This window comes from Patella vulgata, chromosome 6, assembly GCF_932274485.2.
Source record: "Patella vulgata chromosome 6, xgPatVulg1.2, whole genome shotgun sequence".
NCBI lineage: Eukaryota > Metazoa > Mollusca > Gastropoda > Patellidae > Patella > Patella vulgata.
Window position 1 is genome coordinate 55,639,066 of NC_065884.2, and position 27,132 is coordinate 55,666,197.

At 34.2% G+C, this 27,132-nt stretch overlaps 1 protein-coding gene across 1 annotated transcript; it reads left to right on the forward strand.

Moving 5' to 3' along the window:
- The first annotated feature begins 26 nt into the window (after nt 1–26).
- LOC126825126 (ecdysteroid-phosphate phosphatase) lies at nt 27–23,872 on the forward strand. Its single transcript, XM_050554619.2, has 12 exons — nt 27–162; nt 4,031–4,084; nt 7,038–7,224; nt 8,651–8,843; nt 9,998–10,167; nt 11,231–11,439; nt 12,433–12,559; nt 14,175–14,295; nt 16,178–16,297; nt 19,346–19,438; nt 19,912–20,154; nt 21,591–23,872. The coding sequence occupies exons 1-12, from the start codon at nt 44–46 to the stop codon at nt 21,848–21,850; spliced, it is 1,896 nt and encodes a 631-aa protein (XP_050410576.1). The 5' UTR covers nt 27–43; the 3' UTR covers nt 21,851–23,872.
- The last annotated feature ends 3,260 nt before the right edge of the window (nt 23,873–27,132 follow it).

Sequence of the window (27,132 nt, forward strand, 5' to 3'; positions counted from 1 at the left end):
GACATTCAATGAAAGAGGAAGTTGGCTTGTTTATTTCAGGAAAATGGCAGCGGCTGCAGTTCCTCCTCGAATTATCAAAAAAGAACACAAATCAAAAACGGATTGTAATGGAAAAGAGGCGATAGACGTTCTACTTCAGATGGGGTTCCCGAAAAATAGAGCGTAAGTTTACAGAAGAGGACAGTTTGCATATCCAGTTGACATGACTGACAAAATGTATGACAACTCGGGCTAAAAAAGACGACTAATCGCTAGACCACTCGGCCCAATAAAAAAAAGATAATTCATCCCAAAGATAGGATACCACTCATCCCAAAGATATCAGACCACTCATACTCAATTTATTGTTTTTTATTTATCATTATTTATAAAATTGATATATATTACTATTACATCAACAATTTCTAAAACAATTGAATTTACAAGAATAAAATAATTAATATAAAATATAAATTAAATAAGTAGCTAATAAGTCTCTAACTCAATATCATACAAATTCTTACACGTTGAAAACACGAATTATTTGTCAATTAAAATCAACATTGATGTTGTGATCTTACCGGGAAAAGGTAGGCTTCTGATATCCATTTTACCATTGGTACACGAATCGTGTACCATAGTCACCAGTGCGTTTCAGCGTCACTTGTAACAAGTGACCAGAAAGAATGAGACTAGACATATTCCACAACTCATGTCAAACGGTGACGCCATGAGAGCATGCGCAATAGACTGGAATAACCAGACACTAGAAATAGCGATTCGGTTGAGACTCATGCGGTATTTCGCTGGAGATACATGTAACTGATTTGAAATTAGAGTCAAAACAGAAACAATTGAATGTAAATCAGTTTATATTTATATACAATCAGATTACATTATTATATGTGTTGCGACCCATTTGGGTCATTTTCTAGATCCCAAATATTAGCGATTTAGCTCCTTTAATCTTTATTACATCAACATCAACTATCAGTATCAACAGTTTATTAAAGGGGCATTATGGGAGATGAGATAAATATTGCAGGCTAGTAATGACACCGAGAGTTGATTATTGTTTGGATAAGTTAATTAATGTCTAATTAATGATTTAGATAACATTTCAGGCCTAAAGAAAGACCGGCAATAGGCAGATTTAGCTCTTGCATAATTTATGTTTAAACAATAATTTATTTTTGTCCCCCCGCCTTTCGAAGAAAGCAGGGACTATTAAAATGGGTTTGTCTGTCTGTAACACTTTTTGGGACACAATAACTCTCCTTCTAATTGAGCTAGAATGTTCAAACTTGGTGTAGGTGTTTATTAGGTCAGTGTCTTGATGGAGTTTGGAGATGGGCATTTTCTGCTTAGGATAAGGAGAGATAAGCAATTTGATTGGTTGATGCTTTGGGACACGATAACTTTAGTTCTAATTAAGTGAGAGTGATGAAACTTGGTGTATAGTTTCATTACATCAATACCTTGACTAAGTTCGATAATGAGCATTTTCTGCTCAGGGTAAGCAGAACGATAAGCAATTTGATTGGCAGAGACTTTGGAACACAATAACCCTCCTTCTAATTGAGCTAGAACGTTCAAATTTGGTGTAGGTGTTCATCAGGTGAGTGCCTTGATGGAGTCCGAAGATGGGCATTGTCTGCTTAGGGTAAGCAGAGATAAGCAATTTGATTGGTTGATGCTTTGGGCATTATCACATTAATACCTTGACTAAGTTCCATAATAAATAAGCATTTTCTGCTTAGGGTAAGCAGAGCGATAAGCAATTTGGTTGATCGAGACTTTGAAACACAATAACTCTCCTTCTAGTTGAGGTAGAACAATCAAACTTGGTGTAGGTGTTCATTAGGTGAATGTCTTGATAGAGTTTAATGATAAACATCGTCTGCTTATACGGTAAGCAGAGATAAGCAATTTGATTGGTTGATGCTTTGGGACATGATAACTTTAGTTCTAATTAAATGAGAGTGATGACACTTGGTCACAGGTGTATGGTTTTATCACATTAATACCTTGACTAAGTTCCATAATAAGCATTTTCTGCTTAGGGTAAGCAGAGCGATGAGCAATTTGGTTGATCGAGACTTTGAAACACAATAACTCTCCTTCTAGTTGAGGTAGAACAATCAAACTTGGTGTAGGTGTTCATTAGGTGAATGTCTTGATGGAGTTTAATGATAAACATCGTCTGCTTATACAGTAAGCAGAGATAAGCAATCTGATTGGTTGATGCTTTGGGGCCAATAACTTTAGTTTTAATTAAGTGAGCGTGATGAAGCTCTGAGTATAGATTTAATATATGATTACCTTGACTAAGTTTGATGATGAAAATTTTCTGTTTGGCTAACAACTCTGCTTTTAATTGAGGTAAAATGTTTAAACATCTATGTAGATGTTCATTAGGTGAATGTCTTGACTGAGTTCAATGATTAACATTAATATTGTAATTGCGTGTTACAGCCGTGACAAGACAGTCAAAGTAATTAGTATACACCACTGTCACCAATCTAGTATAAGTGTCAAAAGTGCATGAGTCATCTCATTCGATTGTCATGACCCGGGCTATAGTATGAGTATTAAAATGAGGACAAGCACATGCAGTCACTCTAGTCATGAAGTGATTGATATGTAAATTCATGAATAACAGTAAATACTAATATATGTGTATTATTATGTAAGCTGTGTATCCTGCAAATAAAATATTTTTATATAGCTTTTTAAAAACTATATAGTAAGTGCAGGGACACTGCACCACACATAAACTCGATATTATCCATAATATTTGACTTTCATACACAAATTAGAATTCAGTATTTTAAATTCTAAATGTTGCTATCTGACCGTAAAAATATGGGCACCAGATATCCAATGTTTAAAGGGTGTATGGCTCTATCTTTAGAACGAAAAAGGGTCTAGAAGCACATATTGTTTAATGTAATATCAATGTATACAGATTTATATTCAATTTTTTAGTTTTTTATTGTAATTTCTGATCAATTATAATGTTTGGTGAAATACTTGAACAGTCCAAAGTGAACAGCAGCCATTTACGTCTGTTTAGTCCACTCGACACATATTTTTGAAATATTATTTTGTCATACATCAATGTATGTGAATCAGCCATTACTATTTACTTCTCAATTGTCTTGTAGGATATGTTTCTCTTTCTTTGTTCATTACAAATGGTGTCCAAAACCATAGAAATACATGGCTCCAGTACTAATTTTTATATGTTCATTATGTCTTAAATATTGGATATTAGGGTCCCATATTTTCATGGCAAGATAACATCATCCATACTGATTGAAATGGGCCAAAATTGAATTTTAAATTATGTTTTATGTTTTAATTTAGAAGATTTTTAGCTCCTTAAGACACAACAAAATTTTAAAATCAGTTCCCAATATTGGGTTCTCAGTGTGAAAGAAATTAAAAATAGCTGATTCACAAATGGCAAAAAGAAAAAGCGATAAATCTATAGACTACGCTAACCATAGACTCAAACCACTGCCATTCAATTTGGACTGCTTATTTCAAAGATCAGAAGCTTACATGTAACTGATTTGAAATGACAATAAAATTTTAAAAAATTGAATGTAAATCAGTTTATATATAATTATATATTACATTAATGTAGGATTGAGGTCTTTTCCACCCATTTTCGTCTGTTTCAAAGAAAAGAGCAACACACCCTTTATGATTATTGATTCGAAGAGTCAGTATAAATAAGTTTTTAAACATACATTATGCAAAAGCTAAATCTGGCATCAGATACTCGAGATTTTAACTAGATTAGAACGATTCGCCATTTAAAAATGGGAAAGCGAGGCTAAGTCTCGAATATACCAGTGCCCTGGTTACCATTATGCACAGATCTTGTCAGAACTACAAACAGTGATAGTTTGGCTCAGAATGAAGTAATTTGAATGAAATTATTATCATCTATTTTTGAATTATTATATCAAGAATGACCAACTCTTTATTAAACTCTTAATTAATGTATCTTTAACAGAAAGCTTATATTCTATCTGTTTAGGTTGAAAGCTATAGCAACAACGGGCGATAAAGGTGTTCAGTTAGCATCAGATTGGTAAATATAACCCCCGTCTTTATTTTTGTACAAGTATCTGGTTTATTGTGATTATTTTATTATAATTTTATGTATTATTACAAGGGCTTTTTATCATGAAAGAGGCATTAGAACTTCAAAGATCTTCAATCATTAGCGGAGTCTAGGGTTATTTTAATTAAATGAAATAAATCTGATTTTTGAAAGTTCTAATTCCTCTTTATTTAGCTAACAACCTAAATAAATGACTGTGATAATGAAGATAGTCATACACCATACAGTGTGCTATGACTAGTATGAGGGAAATTTTGTTTGGACAGCGGCACTACGGCCTACTCTTAATATCAAACTCCAACTGCCAAGGGTTCTTTTCGCGTACAGGACCTCAGGTTTTTCGTACCATCTGAATGATTATACATTGTTCCATGCCAGGACCTCTGTCCTACATCTCTGACAAGGGGGAACCATGCTTGAAAATTCTGATGAACTTTCTCGGCCAACAGCAGGATTTGAACACAAGACCTCCATGTTAGCGAGCCAACGTCTTAACCACTGAGCCATCATATAGCTCCCACAGCCTAAATAACATTCTCAACTAAGTATTGTTTACAAGGTTGGTTCTGCTTGTTTGTTATATGTTATATTTCTGTAAAACCAGTTAAACAGGATTTTCTGGCTAAACAGGAGGATGAGTACATGAATGTACAATCACAATAAATTATCTAAACTTATGTTGACTGGGGATATTAGACTAAACATCTTCTTAAACTTAAAGGGTTTCAAGTTAATATTTTATTGTACCCAACTTTCTAAAAAAAAGTGGTGACTATTAAATTGGGTATGTCCATCTGTCTGTCCATCACTCTTTTAGTGACACAATGACTCTGCTTCTGATTGAGCTAGAATGTTAAAACATAGGTGTTTATTAGGTGAATACCTTAATGGACTTCGAAGATGAGCATTTTCTGCTTAGGGTAAACAGAGATAAGCAATTTGATTCGTTGATGCTCTGGGACATAATAACTTTAGTTCTAATTAAGTGAGAGTGATGAAACTTAGTGTATAGTTTCACTACTCAATACCTTGACTAAGTTCGATAATGAGCGTTTTCTGCTCAGGATAAACAGAACGATAAGCAATTTAATTGGTCGAGACTTTGGAACACAATAACTTTCCTTCTAATTGTTCAAACTTGGTGTAGGCGTTTATTAGGTGAATGCCTTGACGGAGTGCAAAGATGAGTATGTTCTGCTTAGTTAGGGTAAGCAGAGATAAGCAATTTGATTGGTTGATGCTTTGGGACACGATAACTTTAGTTTTAATTAAGTGAGAGTGATGAAGCTTGGTGTATAAATTCATTACATCAATACCTTGAATAAGTTCAATAATGAGCATTTTATGCTTAGACTAAGTAGCGATAAGCAATTTGATTGGTCAAGACTTTGGAACATAACAACTCTGCTTTTAATTGAGGTAGAATGTTTAAACTTGATATAGATGTTCATTAGGTGAATTCAATAATTAACATTTCCCACTAAAGCTAAGCAGAGCTAAGCAATTTCATTGATAGATGCTTTAGGACAAGATAACTTTGATTCTAACTGATGGAGAGTGATGAAACTTAGTGTAAAGTTCCACTACCAGGTATAGATAGTCATTTTGATTGCTCAATAATTTTGAAAAAGATAAAATTAATCAATATGTGTCATCTATTTATTTTGGGATTTTGGCGGGGGACATCAGCCTCACTGTTGGCTTGTTTTATTATTAATTGAAGTATGATGTTATCTGTGTAGTTGTCACGCTTGAAAAACTGAAGTTGTCATGGTTTATGAATTATGGGCTTGTGATTATCGATGGACATCACATTAGCCTTTAAGATATTTAAATGTTAAAGATATCACTGTTTGAATAGAAATAGCAGAAACATAACCATAGACATAGTTTGTTTACATTATTTCAATGTAAAATAAACCATAATAGTATAGTGTTTACCTTAAACAATAATTTGTAGAAAAGTTGACTTTGTAGTACCAATGCAAATGTCTGTAAAATAAAGTTGCTTTGTGCCTTGAAATAGACATATATATTCTACAAACTGGAGGCTATTTTCTCTTGATCAAAAGATTTAAATTGTAGTGTTCGATCAGTAAATGATTCACCTTTAAAGATACATTGTCCCAAAAGTATTTATCGGTTGGTTATTTCCAATAAAAGTATGGCAAATTTGGGAAATATGGAAAGTATAGACACCCAATCTTACTAGAAAAATAAGATTACCCGAAAAACACACATGGGGCAAGCACTGTGCAAAAATGTCAGGGTATCACTAACTGGCAACCCATCTATTGTCTGTCAGCTTATTGTGTGCTAGCTTGATTGAGGGAGCGGTTGTTATTTCTTGATCAAATGGTTCAGTGATTTTGGGAACATTGAGGAATGTCAAAGTACAAATGACTCTTCAATTTGATGGAGAAAAAGGTGGGTGACAGAAAATAATTAAGAATTTACTTAGGCCTCAATATGTATGGTAAATGGACAGTAAGTAACGAAAAATACATTCTGAAAAAGGGACCCTCCCTCAGTGAATTGAGCTGACATACATGGCATCTAACAACAGTTTATATATAGCTTGAGGTATCCCCCGATGAATACAGAATTTTGAGAAAGATATGAAGCAAATTTTGATAGATTAATTAGTTTGAATATGTTTTTAGTCCAAATATATCATGAAATCACCCAGTTTGTACGCGGGAAAGTATCTTTAAAATTTAATGAAAACCAAGGATTGAATCCATGTGAAAATTCTAAAAGAACATATAAACTTTCAATGGTTTGGAAAAAATTGACGAAGGAGTAAGGACATTCTCAAGCTTTAACTTCTGACACTGGCTGTCAGACATCGAAATAGCCAACAAAAAGGCTATCAGTGTAAAGACTTTGTATGTTTTATTTTGTATGTTTTATTTTGCAGGTTGTTATCACATGTAAATGATAAAACATTAGATGAGAAAATAGATCGAGAATATATCCTCTATTTATGCCCTGTAGGAGAACTTCAGGCAGAACTAACAGCATTCTGGGAAAAATCACAAAATCTATGTGGCTGGAATGGTGCTCATTCCTATTTTCCTCATGTAACATTATGTCCTTTTTTTAAGGTAAGTTGTATAGCTCTACATCTGGGCTTGAAACAAAAGGAAGACTAGATAGTCAAAAAATGCTCCCCTAGAGTTGCAAATCAGGAAATCTCTCCCCAAGAAAAGCTCTCTATAACCTGCTTATATGCAGGTGAGCCTTTTCTCTCTTGCAGTATACAAAGGGACTTTTAGCTACAAGAAATCAATCTGATTAAAACACAGATCCAATTTCGTTTCGTTTTTATAGTTCAAAATTTTGATTTTACTTGTCTTTACTACACTTGGATCTGGAAGCGTTGTTATTTAACTCATGTTCTGCTTGAAATGAGGGGTCAGCCTATCAAATGGTCTGTCGAATTGAGCATTTGACCTTTTTTGCGTGGAACTGTGGGTAGACCTTAGCGGCAATAGAAATCAAAACAAAGCAAAAGTAGATAAAAAAATGCATGGCGGTCGCTAATTGGTTAATCGAATGACTGGCGTAATCGGGTAAAATGTCGCTTGCTTGGTACCTGACGTCATAGAACGTGAACTCCCACTATAACTTGTTAGATCTACATGTAGTGTAGGCCATCGAAAGTATAAAAAACAAAACGAAATATAGATCTATATTTTAATTAGATTGACAGGAAATTTAACACATGTTTCTTGGATCTTATTGTCTGTCATCAAGTCAAGTAACGTGGTTTCGATTCTCAGTTTGTACGTGTCAAGGAGCAGGGTCGTCTGTCCAACCTCGTGGGTTTTCTCTTGTGTCCTCCGGTTACCTCCCACTGCTTAAGACCCACACACACATGCCATTTATTGAAATAAAAAATTGAATTGTAGTTTGATTCCACAATGACCTAGTTTGTGTTAAACACAATTTCTCATTCTCTCCTTATTTGGAGTTGCATGTGAGTTTTTACACTGTATGTTGAAATCTCATGTTCTTGACCCTAATAAGATATTTAATGCAGGGTTCAGATTTCTAGAAACAGTATTGGACTCTGGACTCTGGAGTAAAGATGGTCTGTATCCATTTTGATTTTTTTTTTTGCGAAATTGTAGACCCTAACAGGTATTAATTTTGATGAAGGTGCATTATTAATATTATGTACTCATCAAATTTTCAGGAATAATTTTGGTGAAGATGGTCCCTATTAAGTTTTATCGTTCTCTCAAAAGTAATTCCAGAGTTATCACCCCTGGTTGTTGATGAATATATACATTCATATACAGACAAAAATAAAATTATGTGTTCTTAGAATAAAATGGTTTCTTTTAATTTATACACAAAATCTTTTTTTCTCTTATTACATAAGCAGGCAGATGAACGTCATGTTCCATTTTTGGCCAAAACTTTGTTAAATTTAGAACCAAGAGTTAAATATGCTCCTGGGAAACCGCATCTAGAATTTTTCGCACAGCAGAACTTTATACAAAAAATCTTTTTTTCTCTTTCCAGGCAGATGATCGTCATGTTCCATTTTTGGCCAAAACTTTGTCAAATTTAGAACCAAAAGTTAAAAATTGTCCGGAGAATCCGCATCTAGAATTTTTTGCACAGCAGAACTTTATAGGATTATTCATAGGAGGATCTCAGTATGAATATTTTAAAAATATAGTTCTAGACTATTCAGCTGCTTTAAAGAAAGAAGGTAAAGTTAATAAATTAAACGTTATAAATAGGTTACACATAAAGGAAATGATTCTGCTGTTTCTGTATTCTGGGAACCATGGTGTCTCTGTTTGCAGAGAAAATTCATCAGGATTTTCTGGTGTGGCTCCCCCTTGTCAGTGGTGCAGCATAAAGGACCTGGCAAGGGACAACGTATAGTCTTTGGATGGGACGAAAAACCAGGGTTCCATGTGCACACTGATGTGCACGTAAAAGAACCATTGACAGTTGGAATTTGAAATAAGAGTAGACTGTAGTGCCATGTACTACACCATGGCATACCTGTGTTTATTAGCCCAGTCGGTGCAGAACAGTAGGACGTTAAACCCCATTTCATTTCACTTGTTTTTATATTCTGAAAAACATAGATAATAAAGACAGCTGCTTGAATCAACTGTACGTGCCCCCTTTCAAGTGTTACCTTTAATTAAAGAAACAATATGTGATTTGCAAATATAAGATGGCACAAGTCTTGTTACATGCTGCATAGATGGATGGAATTTTCAATTCACCATAACTTTGTAAATACTAAACGGTATTGAACCATTTTTGGACTGATATTCCTCTTAGAGATTAAAATTTCTAAATATTGTACTTTGCAAGGGATTCTATAGCGCTATAATTAGAAGATAAACCCTTCCTGTTTCGCATTTAGAGTAATTAGAGGGGTGTTATTGTACAAAAGACATGTCCTGAGATCATTAGGACCCAAGAAGCGTTAGCGTCACAGGTTCTATTGTAAAATCTCAGGACATGTCTATTGCACAATAATCCCCCTCTAAATGCGAAACAGGAAGTGTTTATCGACATTGTAACATGCAATTTTAGGATTTTGAAAGGAATTACTAAAACAGAGGGGTGTTATTGTCCAATCGACAGTGTCTAATTGACCAATCACAATGATGCATAGATTGTTTAAAGAATGTGTTAGTGAGGTCATCAATACTACCAGATGATGTCCCCAGGTTTAATTGTTTTAATCTATCAACTTATTTTATTTTGTGTTTATCAAATTAACTGACAGTCGTGTTTCTGCTCTTTCTGACTGACATTTGCTAGTTTTGATTCCACTAGTGATGTCACACCAATGCAATCTTTTAAAAGTTTGTAAAAGTTTGTTCTTGTTTTTAATAGGAATTATTATGGAAGCCCCAAAGAAACAATTTCACATTACCTGTGCCTACCAGTATAAACCTGAACATCATGAAACATTGATGAAATTAGCCAAAGAGATTAATGTACAGGCTGAGGCACGGTGGTCCATACGATTATATTCAAGGGATCCTAAAATTGCGCACAGTGAGGTATATGCAGAATTAATTTATTTGTTAGTTTGTAATATTGTTTGTCTATTAGGACATGTGACAGACCTCGGATTTTGGAGTATCACCAATGTGATGAATTAATTCAATCATGGTTTTCAGTTAGCCTGATGTCTGAAGTGTTCAAATTTGATTGATGGACTTCCGGTTCACTTAGCGTAATACCATTTTGGCGACCATCTTTAAAAAATGGCAGTAGTAACTTCATTGAAATTGAGCGCGCCAAGGAAACCTTTATAACTCCTCAACAGTCAACAGATTTACCTATTGATATGGAATATGGCTTAAAATGTTCGCAATAAAATGCTAAAGCTGCTGTTATATGGAGAAGGAGATGCTGTAACAAACAATCATGATGGGGATTTGCTTTTGCATGATGTTGGGATGTTTTCGTCACCCCTTTCATTCTGTTTGTCAGTAATTCTTGTCAACACTCTACATGTCAGAGTTTTTGACCTTTTTAAAAAAAGTTGGGATAGTTCGTCTTAGATATTTTAATGCGAAACCCTGCTATTGAAATTCAGAATTGCAAAGTTTTTGCCCCTGTAACTGAAACCTTGTAAATGGTGAAAATCTTATAAAAATAAAAATTTCAAACTTCATGGCATTGTTTCACATGTCATACTGGAGAAATCCTGTTGAAATTTAGAGATTATGAACCTACCTCTCTTCTGAAAGTTAATGTTGAGGCATGCTGTGTGTAGACCTTAAGCAAAAGTAAATGCCACATTTGTTATTTCAACACGCATTACCGTAGTTAACAGATCTCATATTAAGCTGGCATGATTTTGATTCCCTGCTTGTATTTGACAAGGAGTAGTGTTACTGTCCAACCTCGTGGGTTCTCATTGAGTCTTACAGTTTCCTCCCACAGCTAAAGGTCCCTATGCACATGCGAATTATTGAAATAAAATTGAACCATATGTTAGTCCCGAAATAACCTAGATTGTCAAGTGGAGGTTAAACCCCATCTCTCTCTCTCTCTCTCTCTCTCTCTCTCTCTTATTGAGCTGTATACCAAATTAGAAACATTTTTTACTTGAAGGTTCGGAGAGTTTTACGACCGTATCATAAAGACCTGGCTGACGAGTTAGACTTGATTACTGATGATTATATGATAATCGACCCAGCAGAAGTCACAAAAAGTAAAGATGGCTGGTACAGTGGTTTGTCATGGGTCTCAGGAAATCAGGGCATGTTTCCAGGGTCTTTCACCAAAAAGACAGCAGAAACCTGGACGTGGACATTGCACAAGTAAATTTAATACAATTATTGATCTTTTAATCTCTCAGTAGTTTAATATTTTTTACTGTTTTGGTTACTCAGAAGCTCTGAAACAATAATTTTGTTTATTTAGATGTATAGTGTCAGAGTGAAGTGTTTGTTGATTGTTTGACATTATTTCAATATGTTTTACTTGAGCCGGAGAGAGGTTGGACTCCTTGCTCTCCCCCCTCCCCACCCCGGATCAATCTAACGATAATAAGGTAGGACACTACCATACAAAACGCTGTATACATCAATCTGTCAAATTTTGATATCAGGTAAAATTGCCCATTATAGTCAAAATTTGCTGAGTTTTCAAGTCGTGTTTAGCCTTTATATTATATAAGTGTTGAAAATTTAGTCATTTATAAAGGTAAATCATACTTTTAACTTGCATTTTTGTCTACTTTATTTTTCACCCATACCAGGTCTTAGAAAATCAAATTCTCAAAATCCAAGAGAGATAATGTTCTCATTTTTAGAATATGATTAATGCTATAGCTGCTGTGTGCAATAAGGTGATTTTCAAAGTGTTTGTTATACATTTCATTTGAACATTTTAGTGTACAAAATCTTGTTAATGGTTCGTTCGTCCACGCCCACTTGTTTTATTTGGGATATATAATTTTCTTTATTAACAGTCAAATAGTAAAATTTATGCCTTATTGCACTCTTTAATGTCTATAGATGTTATTCCAAACCACAAATAGTTTGTTTCAATAAAATTAATGAATATTTTGATTTCCTAATATACCCACCTTGAATATAAAAAATCCAATATGGCCTCCATTTCCATGGCAACCAATTAACATTTTACGCTCAAATTATCAAATCTGATTTGGGACATCATATACTAATATTATACTAAATGACAAGTTTCTGTTATCAATGTGAAATTCTTAGGTAGTGTCCTGCCTTGAAGACCTACTCTGCTCTGGAGATAAGATATAGGGTCAACTAATCAGTGTGTTTGAATTTCAGAGATATACCTATTGGTTATAAAATGTCAGAATCTAATCATGTTAATGGAGAATATGGTCAGTTGTGGGAGAGTAAGGCTGAACAAAAACCAGACTCAAAACAAGACCCAAAAGATCTTTATGCAAAGGTAATATTATACAAATTAATGTGAGCCTGATAAAGAAATGAAATGGGGTTTAACTTTTCTGCTCCAACCAGGTTGATGAAAATGGGTATATGCCATGCTGTTTCTTGCCTGGCGCTCTGTCCTGCTCCACTGACAAGGGTAAACCTCGCCAGAAAATCCTGAGGAACCCTGTCAAGCAACATAGGATAGGATCAAGCCCAAGTCCTCCAGGTTAGCGAGCCTGCGTCTTAGTCAATAAGTCACAGATAAAGAATTTTTGATTTACAGTCGACTGTGTTAGTCTGTTTATAAATGAAATGAAATGAAATGGAGTTTAACGTCCTACTGTTTTTCTCCTATACTGGGCTAATGGAGACGGGCATAGGCCATACAGTGTGCTATGAGGGAAATTTTGCCTGGGCAGCGGCACTACGCCTACTCTTATATCGAATTCCAACTGCCAAGGGATCTTTTACGTGCATTCTAATGTATACACGGGACCTCGGTTTTTCATCTCATCCGAAGGACTAGACAGCTGTCCTTGTCAGGCCTTCCGTCCTGCACCACTGACAAGGGGAAACCATGTCGGAAAATCCAGATAAACTTTCTCGGCCAATGCAGGGATCGAACACCCGACCTCAAGGCTAGCGAGTCAGCGTCTTAGCCACCGTGGCTCCAGTCTGTTTATAAATGTCATCCACTCCGACTATAGCTTTTAGAGTATCAATATGTGGTCAGCAGTGCTCAAATTGAATGCTGGTTTTCCTTTCCGCATGCTATTAATGGTATTCGGTTTTGGGACCATTTTCTATAAACTATAAATCTTTCAAATCAAAATATATCTACATTTATCAGTTGTATTAATTGATTAGTGGATCATTTAGGATTATTAGTTGATTAGTGGATCGTTTAGTAATATTAGTTGATTTGTTGATCATTTAGGAATATCAGTTGATTAGTTGATCTCAAATGACAAATAACATTCCAAATTCTGTGTTAGTATAAATAACCTCTATCTAAACATTAATTGCTTAAAATAACTTAATTAAATCATCCTGTTCATAATATCATATCAGAATGTATTGCGGGGAGGTCGGATGGCCCAATGGTTAGTGCGTGCGTGCGTGCTGTATCATATTGTCTGGATATACGTGACAAGGAGTAGGGTCACCTGTCCAACCTCCAGGTTTTTTTCCGTGTCATTGGACATTAAACCCAATTTCTCTCTCTGTCATAATGTATTGGACGTTAAATTTGTAATAAAAAAAAAGACACCCCCCTCTCCCCCCCCCCCCCCCACCCAAAAAAACCCCAACAAAACCATTAACTACCTCATTGGTCGTTACTCTTGACTCTTGTATTTTTAAAAGTTTCCATTGGCTACAAAGGACGAATATGCGACAACCTTTCTGGACTGCTCGAACAACTTAGCTGATGTGAGCCTATTTTTGGTTGCCTGACAACCTATCTTTTTATATTGAAGTTTTTGAAATTTTAAGCAAAACAGAATTCATGAGACACAAGTGGCCATTTATTATCCAGACCCCACAGAATTAATAATTAAGTTGCTTTGGCCTTATGGTAGCTGTACCTTTTCATGCAGTAATGACATATTCTATAATTACTATTTGAACAGGTATGTAAGATCAAAAAGAAACTACCACCTGCACCAAGACGTCTGTTTGTTATGAGACATGGAGAACGAGTAGATTTTTGTATTGGAAGAGACTGGATGGAAAAATGTTTTGATCAAGACGGTAAGGGTCTTTGAGGATCATATATTTATTGCTTACTATTAAAAAGGGGGATGGGTGGATTAATGGTTTAACGTTACATGTAAGATCATAAGGTCTGTCATTGAGTCAAGTGGCATGGTTTTGATTCCCTGCTTGTACATGATGTTGCCTGTTAAACCTCATGGGTTTTCTCTTGGTCTTCCAGTTTCCTACCATAACTAAAAATGACCTCTATGTGCAAGAAAATTATTATTGGTCCATATGTTAGTCTCAAAATGACTTAGTTTGTGTCAAGAGGATGTTAAACACCATTTTAATCTCTCTCTCACTTACTGTATGTTTTATTGTAGTTATAAATGGACGTTCTCTGTAGAAAATATTTTAAAATTTAATTAAACCATATATACAGGAAGTTTAGTTACCGATGTTTATCGCCTTTCAAAATCTTATCTTAGACAAATATGTCCATAATAATTAACTACTACAAACATGTTTCATCTAAATGACAATGTCGAGATATTTATATTAAGTTTGAGATTGGTGAAAAGAGACTAGGCCAGTATTTTTCAAGCTTACCAAATCGGGTAAAAGGAAATATGGCATTAAAACTAGCCTCTGATGGAATTTTTCTGTTAAAGTAAGAAATTAAAATGAAGCAAAGTATTGAAAAGGAAACCAGATTGCACTAGTCCAGTTTTTCTTCAAAGTTGACCCACAATTTATGTATCAATATGTGTACCTTTAAACTACACAAATATATATATTTTTATATTACTGAAATTTTTAATGCTACCGAGTTCAAGAGTCAGTTTTTACACTGGTGAAATGAAATGAAATGTGGTTTAAAGATACATTATGGGAGATAAGATAAAGAGACGGCAGTTCTCGCTATAATAGTTAAAAACTAGATAGTGTAAAGGTAATTTGCTGAAAATTTCAGTCAAATTGATCCACTATGAGCCGAGAAAGAAGCGGGTGAAATTTTAGCATAGTCTCGGTCATCATTACTAAAATCATTGATATAAACAGCTTAGTCTCGATTATCCACTTTTATTGATTTAATTATCAACGGCCGTTAGCGGCATATAGGAATCTAATCCAGCCAACATCAAAGGCTGGCCTTGACATTGAGAGTTTATTATGGTCTGGATAAGTTAATTAATGTCTAATTGATAATTTAGATAACATTTCAGGCCTAAAGAAAGACTTGTAATAAGCAGATTTTGCTCTTGCATAATGCATGTTTAACATCCTGCTTTTCTTCACCAAACAGCCTTATGAATATGTGCATGAGGGAAATTTTGCCTTGGCAGTGACATTTCTGCCTACTCATTGAATTCCAAGTTCCATGGGTTCTTCAATTTGTCCATGGGAACGTTTTTTGTTTTTGTTGTCTCCTCCATCCAGACACCACTGACAAGGGGACACCAGACACAATGTGACTTTCGCACCCAACACCGGGATTGAACTTTGAACCTGGTTACTCTCTGAACCACCATACATGTAGATCCCCCTTTATCAGTGAAATAGAGAGAGAAAGGGAGTTTAATGTCCACTCGACACAAACTAGGTCATTTCGGGACTAACATATGGTTTAATTTTATTTCAATAATTCGCTTGCGTGTAGGGGTCTTTAGCAGTGGGAGGAACCGGAGAAAACCCACGAGGTTGGACAGGCGACCCTACTCCTTGTCACGTACAACCGGGGATTCGAAACCACGCCCGTTGACCCAATGACAGGCCTTATGATACAGCGTGCACATGCTAACCATTCAGCCATCCAAACCCCCTTATCAGTGAAATAAAAAGTACCTTATTGTTTATATCTGAAGTGGTTGTATCCGGAAACAAGAGTATAGTTACCACTGGGTATTCACCATGTATCTTGTATTTAATGTTTTAGGAAAGTATAAACAAATTAACTTAAATCTACCACGAGTTCTGATGAAAAGACATTCACATCTAGAATATAATCGTGATGGTCCATTAACAGAGATTGGTAAATATCAAGCTAAATTAACAGGTACGTCACATTTTTATCTAATTAAAATCTAAGACTGTGACAAGTTAACGTCTTACTGAGAGTGCTGCCAATGTGTGGAAAGAATCTGTGTAAAGAACAAGCAATATTAGATCACAGTGATACGTTGGGGATGAAATTAAAGAAGTATAGGAAATATTCCCCAAGCAGCGAATTTAAAAAACTTTATTAGATGTAGAGTAGTTGATAAAGGTCAAAATGCCTAAAATGCGTCTTGGATTCAAACTACTGAAAGTACAGCAGATGGTTAGACGAATCGTGTACAGTGCAGGCATGATCGGATGTCAGTGATATGGTTGGAAGATTTAAAAAGTATAGGGAAGTAGAATAATTGATAACGGTCAAAATGCCTAAAACGAGTCCTGGATTAAAACTACTTCTAATAATATCGTCTTGTCAGGTTCATTGCTTGGCAAATATTACCTATACTTTTTTTTTGTTGAATTCTTATGATACGATTTTTACTGCGCTTGGATGCCCTGGACATGAATTCAATTGCCATATGAACCAATTGGCAGTGACAGTCAGTCAACCATTGATATCTACACCATAAACTCAGGACTTCATGCTTTCATTAAACAGATTGGTAGCCCAAATAAATTCTTTCCATCACATCCCAAAAATAACAGAAGATTTTCAAATTGATCCTTTGTTCGCATCACCTGTGAAAGAATAAGATATAATGTAAACTGATTGGAAAAAGTTTTATCAATAATCCTCAGGGGCGTACATAACGTTTTTGTTTGGGGGGGTGTTTAGCCAAAATGCGACCGACTGATGCACATACCCCAGTACGAGTGACACAGTCAGGAGCCGCGCACCACAGGCGCGAGTTTTCTAGGGGACTTGTGCAGAGCAGATCTAGAAGCTGGGAATAGGGGGTGGGGTGGGGGTGGTTCCAAATCTAGGGTGCCATCCACAATCCCACCCCACAATGAATGTCAACAAAATACTGGCTATAACATTAAGCGTCCCAATAGAACATACTTGTTCGCCGATGGTTGTCTCGTCGGAAAGCAGTTTTATTTAAGTTGACATAAAGTTTATGTCATATATGATTGTGCTTATAACACTGAGCAACCTGAGAAAATTTTGAAAAATTGAGTCAATATCCTAGCACTTGAGGTCATTGCTGGGGGAAAGTCTTGTGGATGAGAGGACCAGAAATGTGAGCCAATGGGACAGAATCTCGAGATCTCCCCCTGTCAATTCCGCCTGTTTTGCAAGAGTTGACATAACATTTGTATAGTCTGACGCCCCACGACCCACACACCAGTATAACTGGGTAGTTCACTATAACCGTGAATATGATAGTGCCGAGACAGTATAAGAAAACAGAGGAATAGAAGAATGTTGCTACAACGGAATCGAGCGCCGCAGGTGCGAAAAATTTTCAGATATGTAACCGGGCTTTTAATTTTTCGGGACTGGGCCTGAAAATTTTAGTCATTGTCATGGCAAATGGATCCAAATTCTCGCTAACGAGAGAATAAGAAATGAGACAGAATCTTGTGGCCTATCTGTCAATTTCGCCTGTTTTGTAATTGTTTGTTTACCTCATTAATTCATTTAGTCTGAGACCGACTGCGGTGAGTACTTTTTTTGAGACCGACTATTTTTTTACCATGGGGGAAAAAAATTTCATAGAACAACATACTCACAACAGCATAAGAGTGATAAACATTTTTTCAAACATGACAAGCAGACATAGTTATTTTATACTATAGTTTTGTGTGACGTTTGCAATTTAGGCTCACAGATTGACGCAAATACAGAGTATTTGGGATCTATTCTGGCATTGTTTGTTTACCTCATTAATTCATTGAGTCGCCGATGCATAATTTTGAGACCGACTGCAGTGACTGCACTTATTTTGAGACCGACTATTTTTCTCCCTGGGTGAAATTTTGTTCATAGACCAACAGAATAAGAGTGAAACACGGCATTTTTTCAAACATGATAAGTTGACATGGTTATTATATACTAAACAGAATAACAGTGAAACACAGCTTTTGACAAGGTTATTTTATACTAAAGTTTTGCGTGAGTAGTGTGACGTATGCAGTGTGCACTTATTTTGATACCGACTGCTCTTATTTTGTGACCGACTGCACTGATTTTGCGACCGACTATTTTTCTTCCTGGGGGGGTGTACCACCCCCACACACCCCCCCCACATTTACGTCCCTGATAATCCTTCTTACATTACACAACTATTATTGATAAAACTGGCATTGTCTTTATGAGGACTTTCACTTCAAATTTAATTATTTCAATGCAATACATTTATCTCATCATGTTGTTTATAGTAATGTATGATTATCCAGTATCATTTATCAGGGTTGCATGCTTGAAAAGTAAGCTTACTGTAACCTTCAAGTCTCATTGAAGAAATTTGAAATAGGTTTATCTCCAAAAGATCTCGGTTCCTTTCGATATTGGCATGTATCCGATCGAAACTTCATGGATTATGGCCCCTGATTGGACGAAAAATTGCATTTTTAGCTTGTGGTCCTCCTAAAGGTCACAATTTTTATCCAATTTATAAAACGTTGCACCTTAATGAACGTTGATTTCAAATTTCGTGAAAAACGGCCCGAAACTGATGGACAAAATGTCCGCTCCATGTACGTAAATAGTGTTAACGTAGGTACATATAATATCAAAATTGTGGAACCTCTAGAGGTCATAGTTTTGATTTGATTTTGATGAAACTTAGAGCATGTATTTATGCCCCAAAGATCTCAGTTCCTTTCAATATTTGTGCATATCGGACTGTAAGTTCCTGGGTTATGGCCGATGATTTTAGCTTGTTTTCTGTCCATCTCTTGCAAAGTGTGGGCATATCTTGCATGGCAACCATTGTTAGATGACACAAGAGTATCTGACAACCAGAATATTTTTTTTTTTTTTCATTGCCTAAATTGACTGACAGGTCAGTCCGTCAATAAAATAAGTTTGACAAATGAAACTGAAACAGGATCCACGCTCTCAATTAAACCTAATTATCACTCCTTTATTTTGTTCCAGGCGAGGCTTTAAAGAATGAAAATGTTGTTATATCCCATGTATTTGCATCACCAGCTTTACGATGTGTACAAACAGCTCAAGCTGTAATAGAGGGTATGTAGTATGTTAAAGGGGAGCAACTCCATTTTTAGTCGTTTATTTATTTAGATCTAGATACAAACTGATTTTTTATAAAAAGAATTATTATTTATTGCATAAGAACACCTTTTTGAATTTCCACTGGTGGATAGTCATTATTTCAGATTTGAAGGATGCACATCTAATTCTCCTTTTGATTTCCAAGCTTGCAAAAAGATTCTGGTCCACTGAATTAAAAGCTTATACCATCTGCGCTAAATTATCACATTAAATCAGTATAGCCTTAGGCCACCTAAAAAGAAAATCTGTAAGTTACTCAGACCATTGACTTTGAAATTTCCGCAATGCTGAAAAATAAAAACTTATCTAAAATATACCAAATATTTCTGTTTTCCAGAAAGTTATGGTTTGTAACAGACTAGTTAAGTGTGAGAGAGTTTTGATTTGTACAAACTATTTCAAAACATGTATTATTTTCAATATTCTAGGTTTAGGAATAGATATTAAGATGTCTATAGAGCCGTCGTTGTTTGAATGGTTAGGATGGTATCAACCCATTTGTCCACAGTGGATTTCTCCAGAAGATTTCTCTAAAAATGGTTACTCGGTAAACACAGCATACGCAGCTTATTTAACTGTTAAAAATTTAAATATGGATGAAACTGTGGAAGAGTGCTATAATAGAGGAGCCAACTTTTCTCGATTTGTTATTAAAAAATTTCCATCTGAAAGTGAGTTGCTTAATTGTATTTAATTTGTTAATTTATATGGTATTACTGTAAAGCCAGAACACTTTACAGATAAAGAATGAGATCATGAGGACTCGCCATTTGGTATATGATTGAAGTACGGTATTGTAGAAATGAAATGAAATAGGTCTTCCTTGTCTGCTCTAACTGGGTGTACTTTGCTATGATTGCAATTTTCCCCTGACAATGGCGTTACATACTCATCGTCCGCACATTGCCTTCAAGTAGGATATTTATGTACTGCTACCAGCAAGGTATTAAGATTCATAACCAGAAGTATCGAATCAGATAACATAATATGATGTCATAAACCAACCATGAAGCCGCTGTCCGGGCAAAATTTCCCTCATAGCACACTGTATGGCGTATGCTCGTCTTCATTAGCCCAGGTTAGGAGCAGAACAGTAGGACGTTAAACTCCATTTCATTTCATTTCACCAACCATGAAATGCAGCCATTTTGATAAGGGGAGTAACTCTATTTACAGATACCTTGAATTAAGATATATGACATGCTATTATTGCCAAGAATTCTACCCAATATTATTTTTCAATGATATTTTCCAGAGTTATGCACCTTTATGACAATACTTTGTTTATACCCTTACTCAATGAGCTAGTTGTAGCTGACAAACTATCAGGCACTAATGAATTAGGACGTCATGACATTCTTAAAGATACATTATGTAAGATTTAGATAAAGAGCTGGCCGTTCTTTCCGTAATAGTTCAAAAATAGAAAATGCAAAATAAATAGATTGAAAATTTCATTCAAAATACTTTATTATGAGCCAGGTTATCTCCATTTCTAGTTTTGACAAGATGTGGGCTTTCTCTGCTTAGGATAAGCAGAGATAAGCAATTTGATTGGTTGATGCTTTGGGATTCGATAACTCTAGTTCTAATGAAGTGAAAGTGATGAAACTTGGTGTATAGTTTCATTACATCAATATCTTGACAAAGTTCGATAATGAATTTGATTTGAAAAAGATAAATGATTGTCAATTAATTAAAATGTGTCATCTGTTTATTTTGGGATTTCGGCAGGTGACATTAGCCTCACTGTTGACTTGTTAACAATTGCTATAACATTTAAGGCCTAAAGAATGACCTGCAATAGATAAATTAAGCTCTTGTATAATGTATCTGCAAAACGACTTCTGTGCCAGACAAAATGACTGGCAACAAAATGGTTGTGCCTGACAAAATGATTATGCCTGACAAAATGGTTGTGCCTGACAAAGCCTGAATTTGTGCCTGACAATATCTGTGACATGTTCCTTATTTCCAGGCTTGCAATGGGTTCATGATTAACAACGGATCTTTAAGAATTTTTTACTGGGTATATAGGGTTGTTGAACTTGGTGAAAAGGATCACGTTTTGATTTGTACGACATTTATCTCCTACTTTCATTTTCAGGTGGAAATATTTTATTTGTTGGTCATGCTGGGAGTCTAGATATATGTACAAGACAAATATGTGGCCGGGCACCAAGAGGAACTACAGATTTCCACTCTCATCTTTCTAGTATACCTTATTGTGGTATTTGTATGTGTCAAGAAGAACCAACATCAAAGAAATGGGCCTTAGTGGATTGCCCTGTTAAACCCCTCAACCATTCTGCCAATAAATCCTTCAACTGGAAAACTGTTCTAACCAATCATATGGCAGCGGTTTAAAGAAAACTTATGGGGTTTTTATCATGAAGAAATTATCTTGAGAATGAAAACCGAATTAAAGTTTGAATCCCTTACAAAAGTTGAATCTCTAAAAAAACAAGATTTTGAGAATTACTGAATACTTTGGAGACTGCATGGAGCAAATAATTTAGTTCAAACACTAGAACACTTATATATTATTTAATATTTCTCAGTGTTCTACTTTACCTAGTTACTAAATATAATAAAAATATGTCAAGTTAATGTTCCCCAAAATATGCTTCTTTTTTTAAAAAAAAAAAAAAAATATGTACATTTGTGTAAAAAGTCTTTAGAAATTATTGTTACAAAATGTCCTCCTTTCTCTCTAGCTTAGCCTATCGAATAAGAGTTTTATATGATCATTGTTGTTACAGTATGCAAAAGATTTCTACCTCAATTTAGGAGACATTTTTTTCTGCTTTTTTATTTTGGAGGTGATGTGAGAAATGAGAGGTGAATATGACATTTAACTTGTATTTTGTTTTAAACCCAAATGGATTGTTTTGAGATTCTGCATGTTTAAACCTGAGTGCATTGTTTTGAGACCTTGCAGAGTTAACTCTGAATGCATTATTTTGAGACTCTGCATGGTTGACTCCAAATGCATTGGTTTGCGACTCTGTAGGGTAAACTCCAATCTGTACATAAGAGTTAAAGAAAATACACTTTTTAAACTAATTTATTTTGAAATTTAACCAAATATTATGATTACTGTAATAGTGTAATATATATTTTATACCGGTACTTAATTGTATCTTGCTATAGGAACAAAATGTCTAAACAGCGTGTCTTTCAAATTATACATACTAAAATTTATGTGTGTATTTAAAGATACATTATGTAAGATTTAGATAAAGAGCTAGCCATTCTTTCTATAATAGTTCGAAAATAGATAATGTAAAATGAATAATTTGAAAATTTCATTCAAATTACTATATTGCGAGCGAAGATATTAGGATATGAAGGTTTGACAAGGCGTGTGCAATAATTTCAACTACCGTACTGGTTGTTCGAAGCTAAATCTCGCTCCTCCATTTTTAGCTTAAATTAAAATATGGCTGAACTGTTCTAATCTATTTAACATCGGAGAAATCTTATGCCATCGACAGTTGATTATGGCCTGGATAAGATAATTAATGTCTAATTAGTAATTTAGAAAACATTTCAGGCCTAAAGAAAGACCTGCAATAGTCAGATTTAGCTATTGCATAATGTATGTTTAAGTTTTTCCCGATATGATTAAGAAACATGCATGTACTATCCTAAGAGGATACAGTACTCGATGAAACAATCTGATTAAAACATGGATCCTATTTTGTTTCGCTTTTTATAGTTCAAAATTTCGTTTTACTTGTCTTTACTACACTAATATCTGGAAGAGTTGTTTATATTACTGGCATTTTGGTTGAAGTGAGGGATAAGGCAACGAAACGTCTGTTAAAGCGACTCCTTGGTGTACGACCTTCGAGTACAACTTGTCAGATCTTCATGTAATATAGGCCATCGAAAGTATCAAAATATATATCTCAATTCTTCAAAAGGTGTGATATAATCTTGACTAATTGCTATACCTGAAACATTTGATCATGTCTCACACCACATCGTCATATGATTCAATTTCGGAGCAGTTGATTGCAATTCAGAACATTCTGGGCGAACAATCGAGTTTTCCCATAATAAAGAAACATTCAGCCATATTGGTTAAAGAAGTCCATCCGTATCAGATTCTTTATATTTTATGTATTATCTAATATTCAAATACTTTCCAGTTTCCACCATGCTCAACCTTAACTGCAAATCATTTCATTGCTCAAATTTTATTAATTCAATTGATTTACTCAATCCATAAAATTTGATTAATTCAATTGATTGACGCTGTTGATTTAGAAATAGGAGAACTTAGAAGTAAAGAACAGTTAAAACTGTATGATTTTCAAATTTCTTTTTTTGTTTAAATATTTAGATATCTTCCAAATGCTTGCCAAACCTTTCATTAATTTAATTGAATTATTTGATTCATTAATTTGATTGAATTATTTGATTCATTAATTTGATTGAATTATTTGATTCATTAATTTCATTGAATTATTTGATTCATTAATTTGATTGAATTATTTGATTCATTAATTTGATTGAATTATTTGATTCATTATTTGATTGAATTATTTGATTCATTAATTTGATTGAATTATTTGATTCATTAATTTGATTGAATTATTTGATTCATTAATTTGATTGAATTATTTGATTCATTAATTTGATTGAATTATTTGATTCATTAATTTGATTGATTCAGATCTATATTTTCAATTGATTGATTTTAATATATTTCATTTAGCATTTGAAGAACTAAGATGTGGAACATCAAATGCTCAGATAGAATTTGATAAAATATCCACAACTGAAAAGTCTGAAAGAATGTTTAGTAGAACAACAATATTTCAAAGATGTAATATAATTTGTTATGTTTGATACAGTTATTTATTCTAAGATAGTTTACATTGTCATCGCTACAGTTTGTCCAAAATTTATTTGGTCATATTTATTGATGTTAATATTTCCCTGTTATTGTATATTCCTGATGCAAAACAGTAAGGCCTTATTTCCACTGGCACCAATTAAATGTAATTCAGATTCCTTCAAATGGCACCTCTCTCGGAAAACTGATATATCCTTTAAAGATAGATGCATTTCATTTAATCACCATTAAGGCACATGTTAGTCAATTACTACATAGCTGTAGGCATTCAGCTGTGTAATAGCAGTTTTAGGAAACATATTAAATTGTGTAGGATTCTATCAAAATGTTCTTTGTTCTAGTGGTTTTACTTTAATTTTATTTCATTGCCTTGATGCCAGTGGTTATTGAGCTTAAGTTTTTGGAAATATCAGTTTCATATTTTTGTACTTTGATACCTGTGGCTTTATGCAGATGTGATTATATAAATTATTACACAAACAAGATTCTAATACAAATAATTCTGTGAATTATTATTTATATGAATATATCTATTTATCAAGTGCTATATGAATTGTAAAAGGTAATTATTAAAGATACATTATGTAAGACTTAGATAAAGAGCTGGTTGTTCTTGCTACAGTTGAAAAATAGATATTGGAAAATGAATATATTGAAAATTTCATTTAAATTACCTTATTTGGATCAAAGTTATGGGTGTTGGAAGATGTTGTGCAGATTGTTTATTATCGTTGCAGTGTTACTTGTTAATCGAGACTCAGCCTCGCTTTTCCATATTTTAATTAAATCATTTAATGGCGACCATCTTCCAATCTGTTTAAATCTCCACCATCTAGAGAGTTGATTCTAGGCTTGTCATGTGAATAAATGTCTAAATAATAATTTATATAACATTTGAAGTCAAGGTAAAAACCTGCAATGGCCAGATTTAGATCTTACATAATGCATCTTTAATTTAAATAAACATAAATTATTTATGAATGATTTCAATCAAAAGCACACATATTGTTTATATTTCATTGTTTGTTATTGTTATTGTTCATAAGAAAGTGTTTGTTATGCTATGAATTTCTCAATCTTTGTTACTGATTTTTATTTTTTATGCAAATTTGTACATATTGTTTAATTTAAAGATGTAGCTGATTTATAACTATAATTTAGTAAATCGTAACATTACTACATTCTACTTTAATCTAATTAAAAATTTGATCTGACTACTCCGTGTGAACTCTCTGTCAAGCCTTATTTTAGCCACTGTAAAATTATTCTATCTAACCCAAATAATTTGCTTTCTGATTTAGTGTAAACAGCTTAAAATTGAAAAGAAAATCCTCCTTTAACAGATAAGGGGGTTCTGTCTGGGCCCGATTAAGCTTGCATGGGACCCTTGGCTGAAATGTCACTGGGTCCCTTGCAACAACAGTGACAAAGAGGCATATTCTGGTCATTGTTCTGCAATTTGTATGTCAGTATGGTAGAAGATAGATTTATTTGGCACAATCATATACAACATAAATGAAATAATAAATTACTTTTTATTTTAAGATACCTAATTTGTCCCTTTAAATTGGGCCTGCTGTATACTAGCCATTATCCCCGGGTTCTGTTAATGTTGATAATTTTAAATCTTTTGTCATAAATATATATGTTACCACACAGGTAAACAGGAGAGGTATATTTTTTTTAAAAATCTAAATGTATTTTTAGAGGATTAAAAAATACAAAAAACAACTTTTGATGTTAATAAAAACATTTTTGTGGCTACAATTTAAAGTCCCAGTAACCCCATTATCACTTTCAGCAAGAAAAGAAATGTTCAAAGTTTGTGAGTTAAATTATAAAATTAAAAACATGTATAATACAAACTGTTTATCAGAAGTAAATGAAATATTTAAATGGGGTCTTACTCACAAAAAAACTCAAGCTAAAGTATTGAAATAATTTAGACCTTTCATTGGCCAAGAGCTAAACTTTGTACTATCATTGTTTTTAAACCTTAACAAATAAAAAGTCTGCATCTTTAAAATATGTTAGTTGAGTTTTTCGTGAATTAGATCCCTTGGCCCACTGGGACTTTAAGATAACAATATTTCTTTTATATCATAGTTTTGTTTATTACCAATAGAATAAATGCTTGGCTTTATTACCTTCCGACCATTAGTTCCTACAAAAAGTAAAACGATTATTTTGTGGAAGCCTACACATGTTCTCAATTGTACTAATTTCCCTTTCCGCTCCCCCCATTCCATCTCTCAAATAACTTAAAGGACCTAAGTCCGTAACTCAAAATCCTCCAAAATCTTCGACATCGAAAACACGAATTATTGGTCAATTTAAATCAACATTGATGATGTAAACTTACCGGGAAAAGATGAGCTTCTGATATCCGATATTTAAAATAAAATAATTTTTTTAACATTGGTACACGATAATGCGCTTCAGCCCCAGTTGTATTGAGAGACTCGAGGGACGAGGCTAGACATATTGCACCAAATCAAATGGAGTTATGTAGACTAGAATAACTAGACGCTAGAAATTTGCACTCGATTGAGATTGCTGACTTATTTCGCCGAACATAACTGATTTGAAATTGGAGTAAAAATGGAAACCATTAAATGTAAATCAGTTTATATACATTCATATTACAGTATTATATGCGTTGCGACCCACTTTTGTGAATTTCTAGGTCCCAAATGTTAGCGATTTAGCTCCTTTAAGTCAATAGTATCCCAAGCTGTCATCTATGCGATCTATTAGTACTTATGAATTTATTATTTAATAC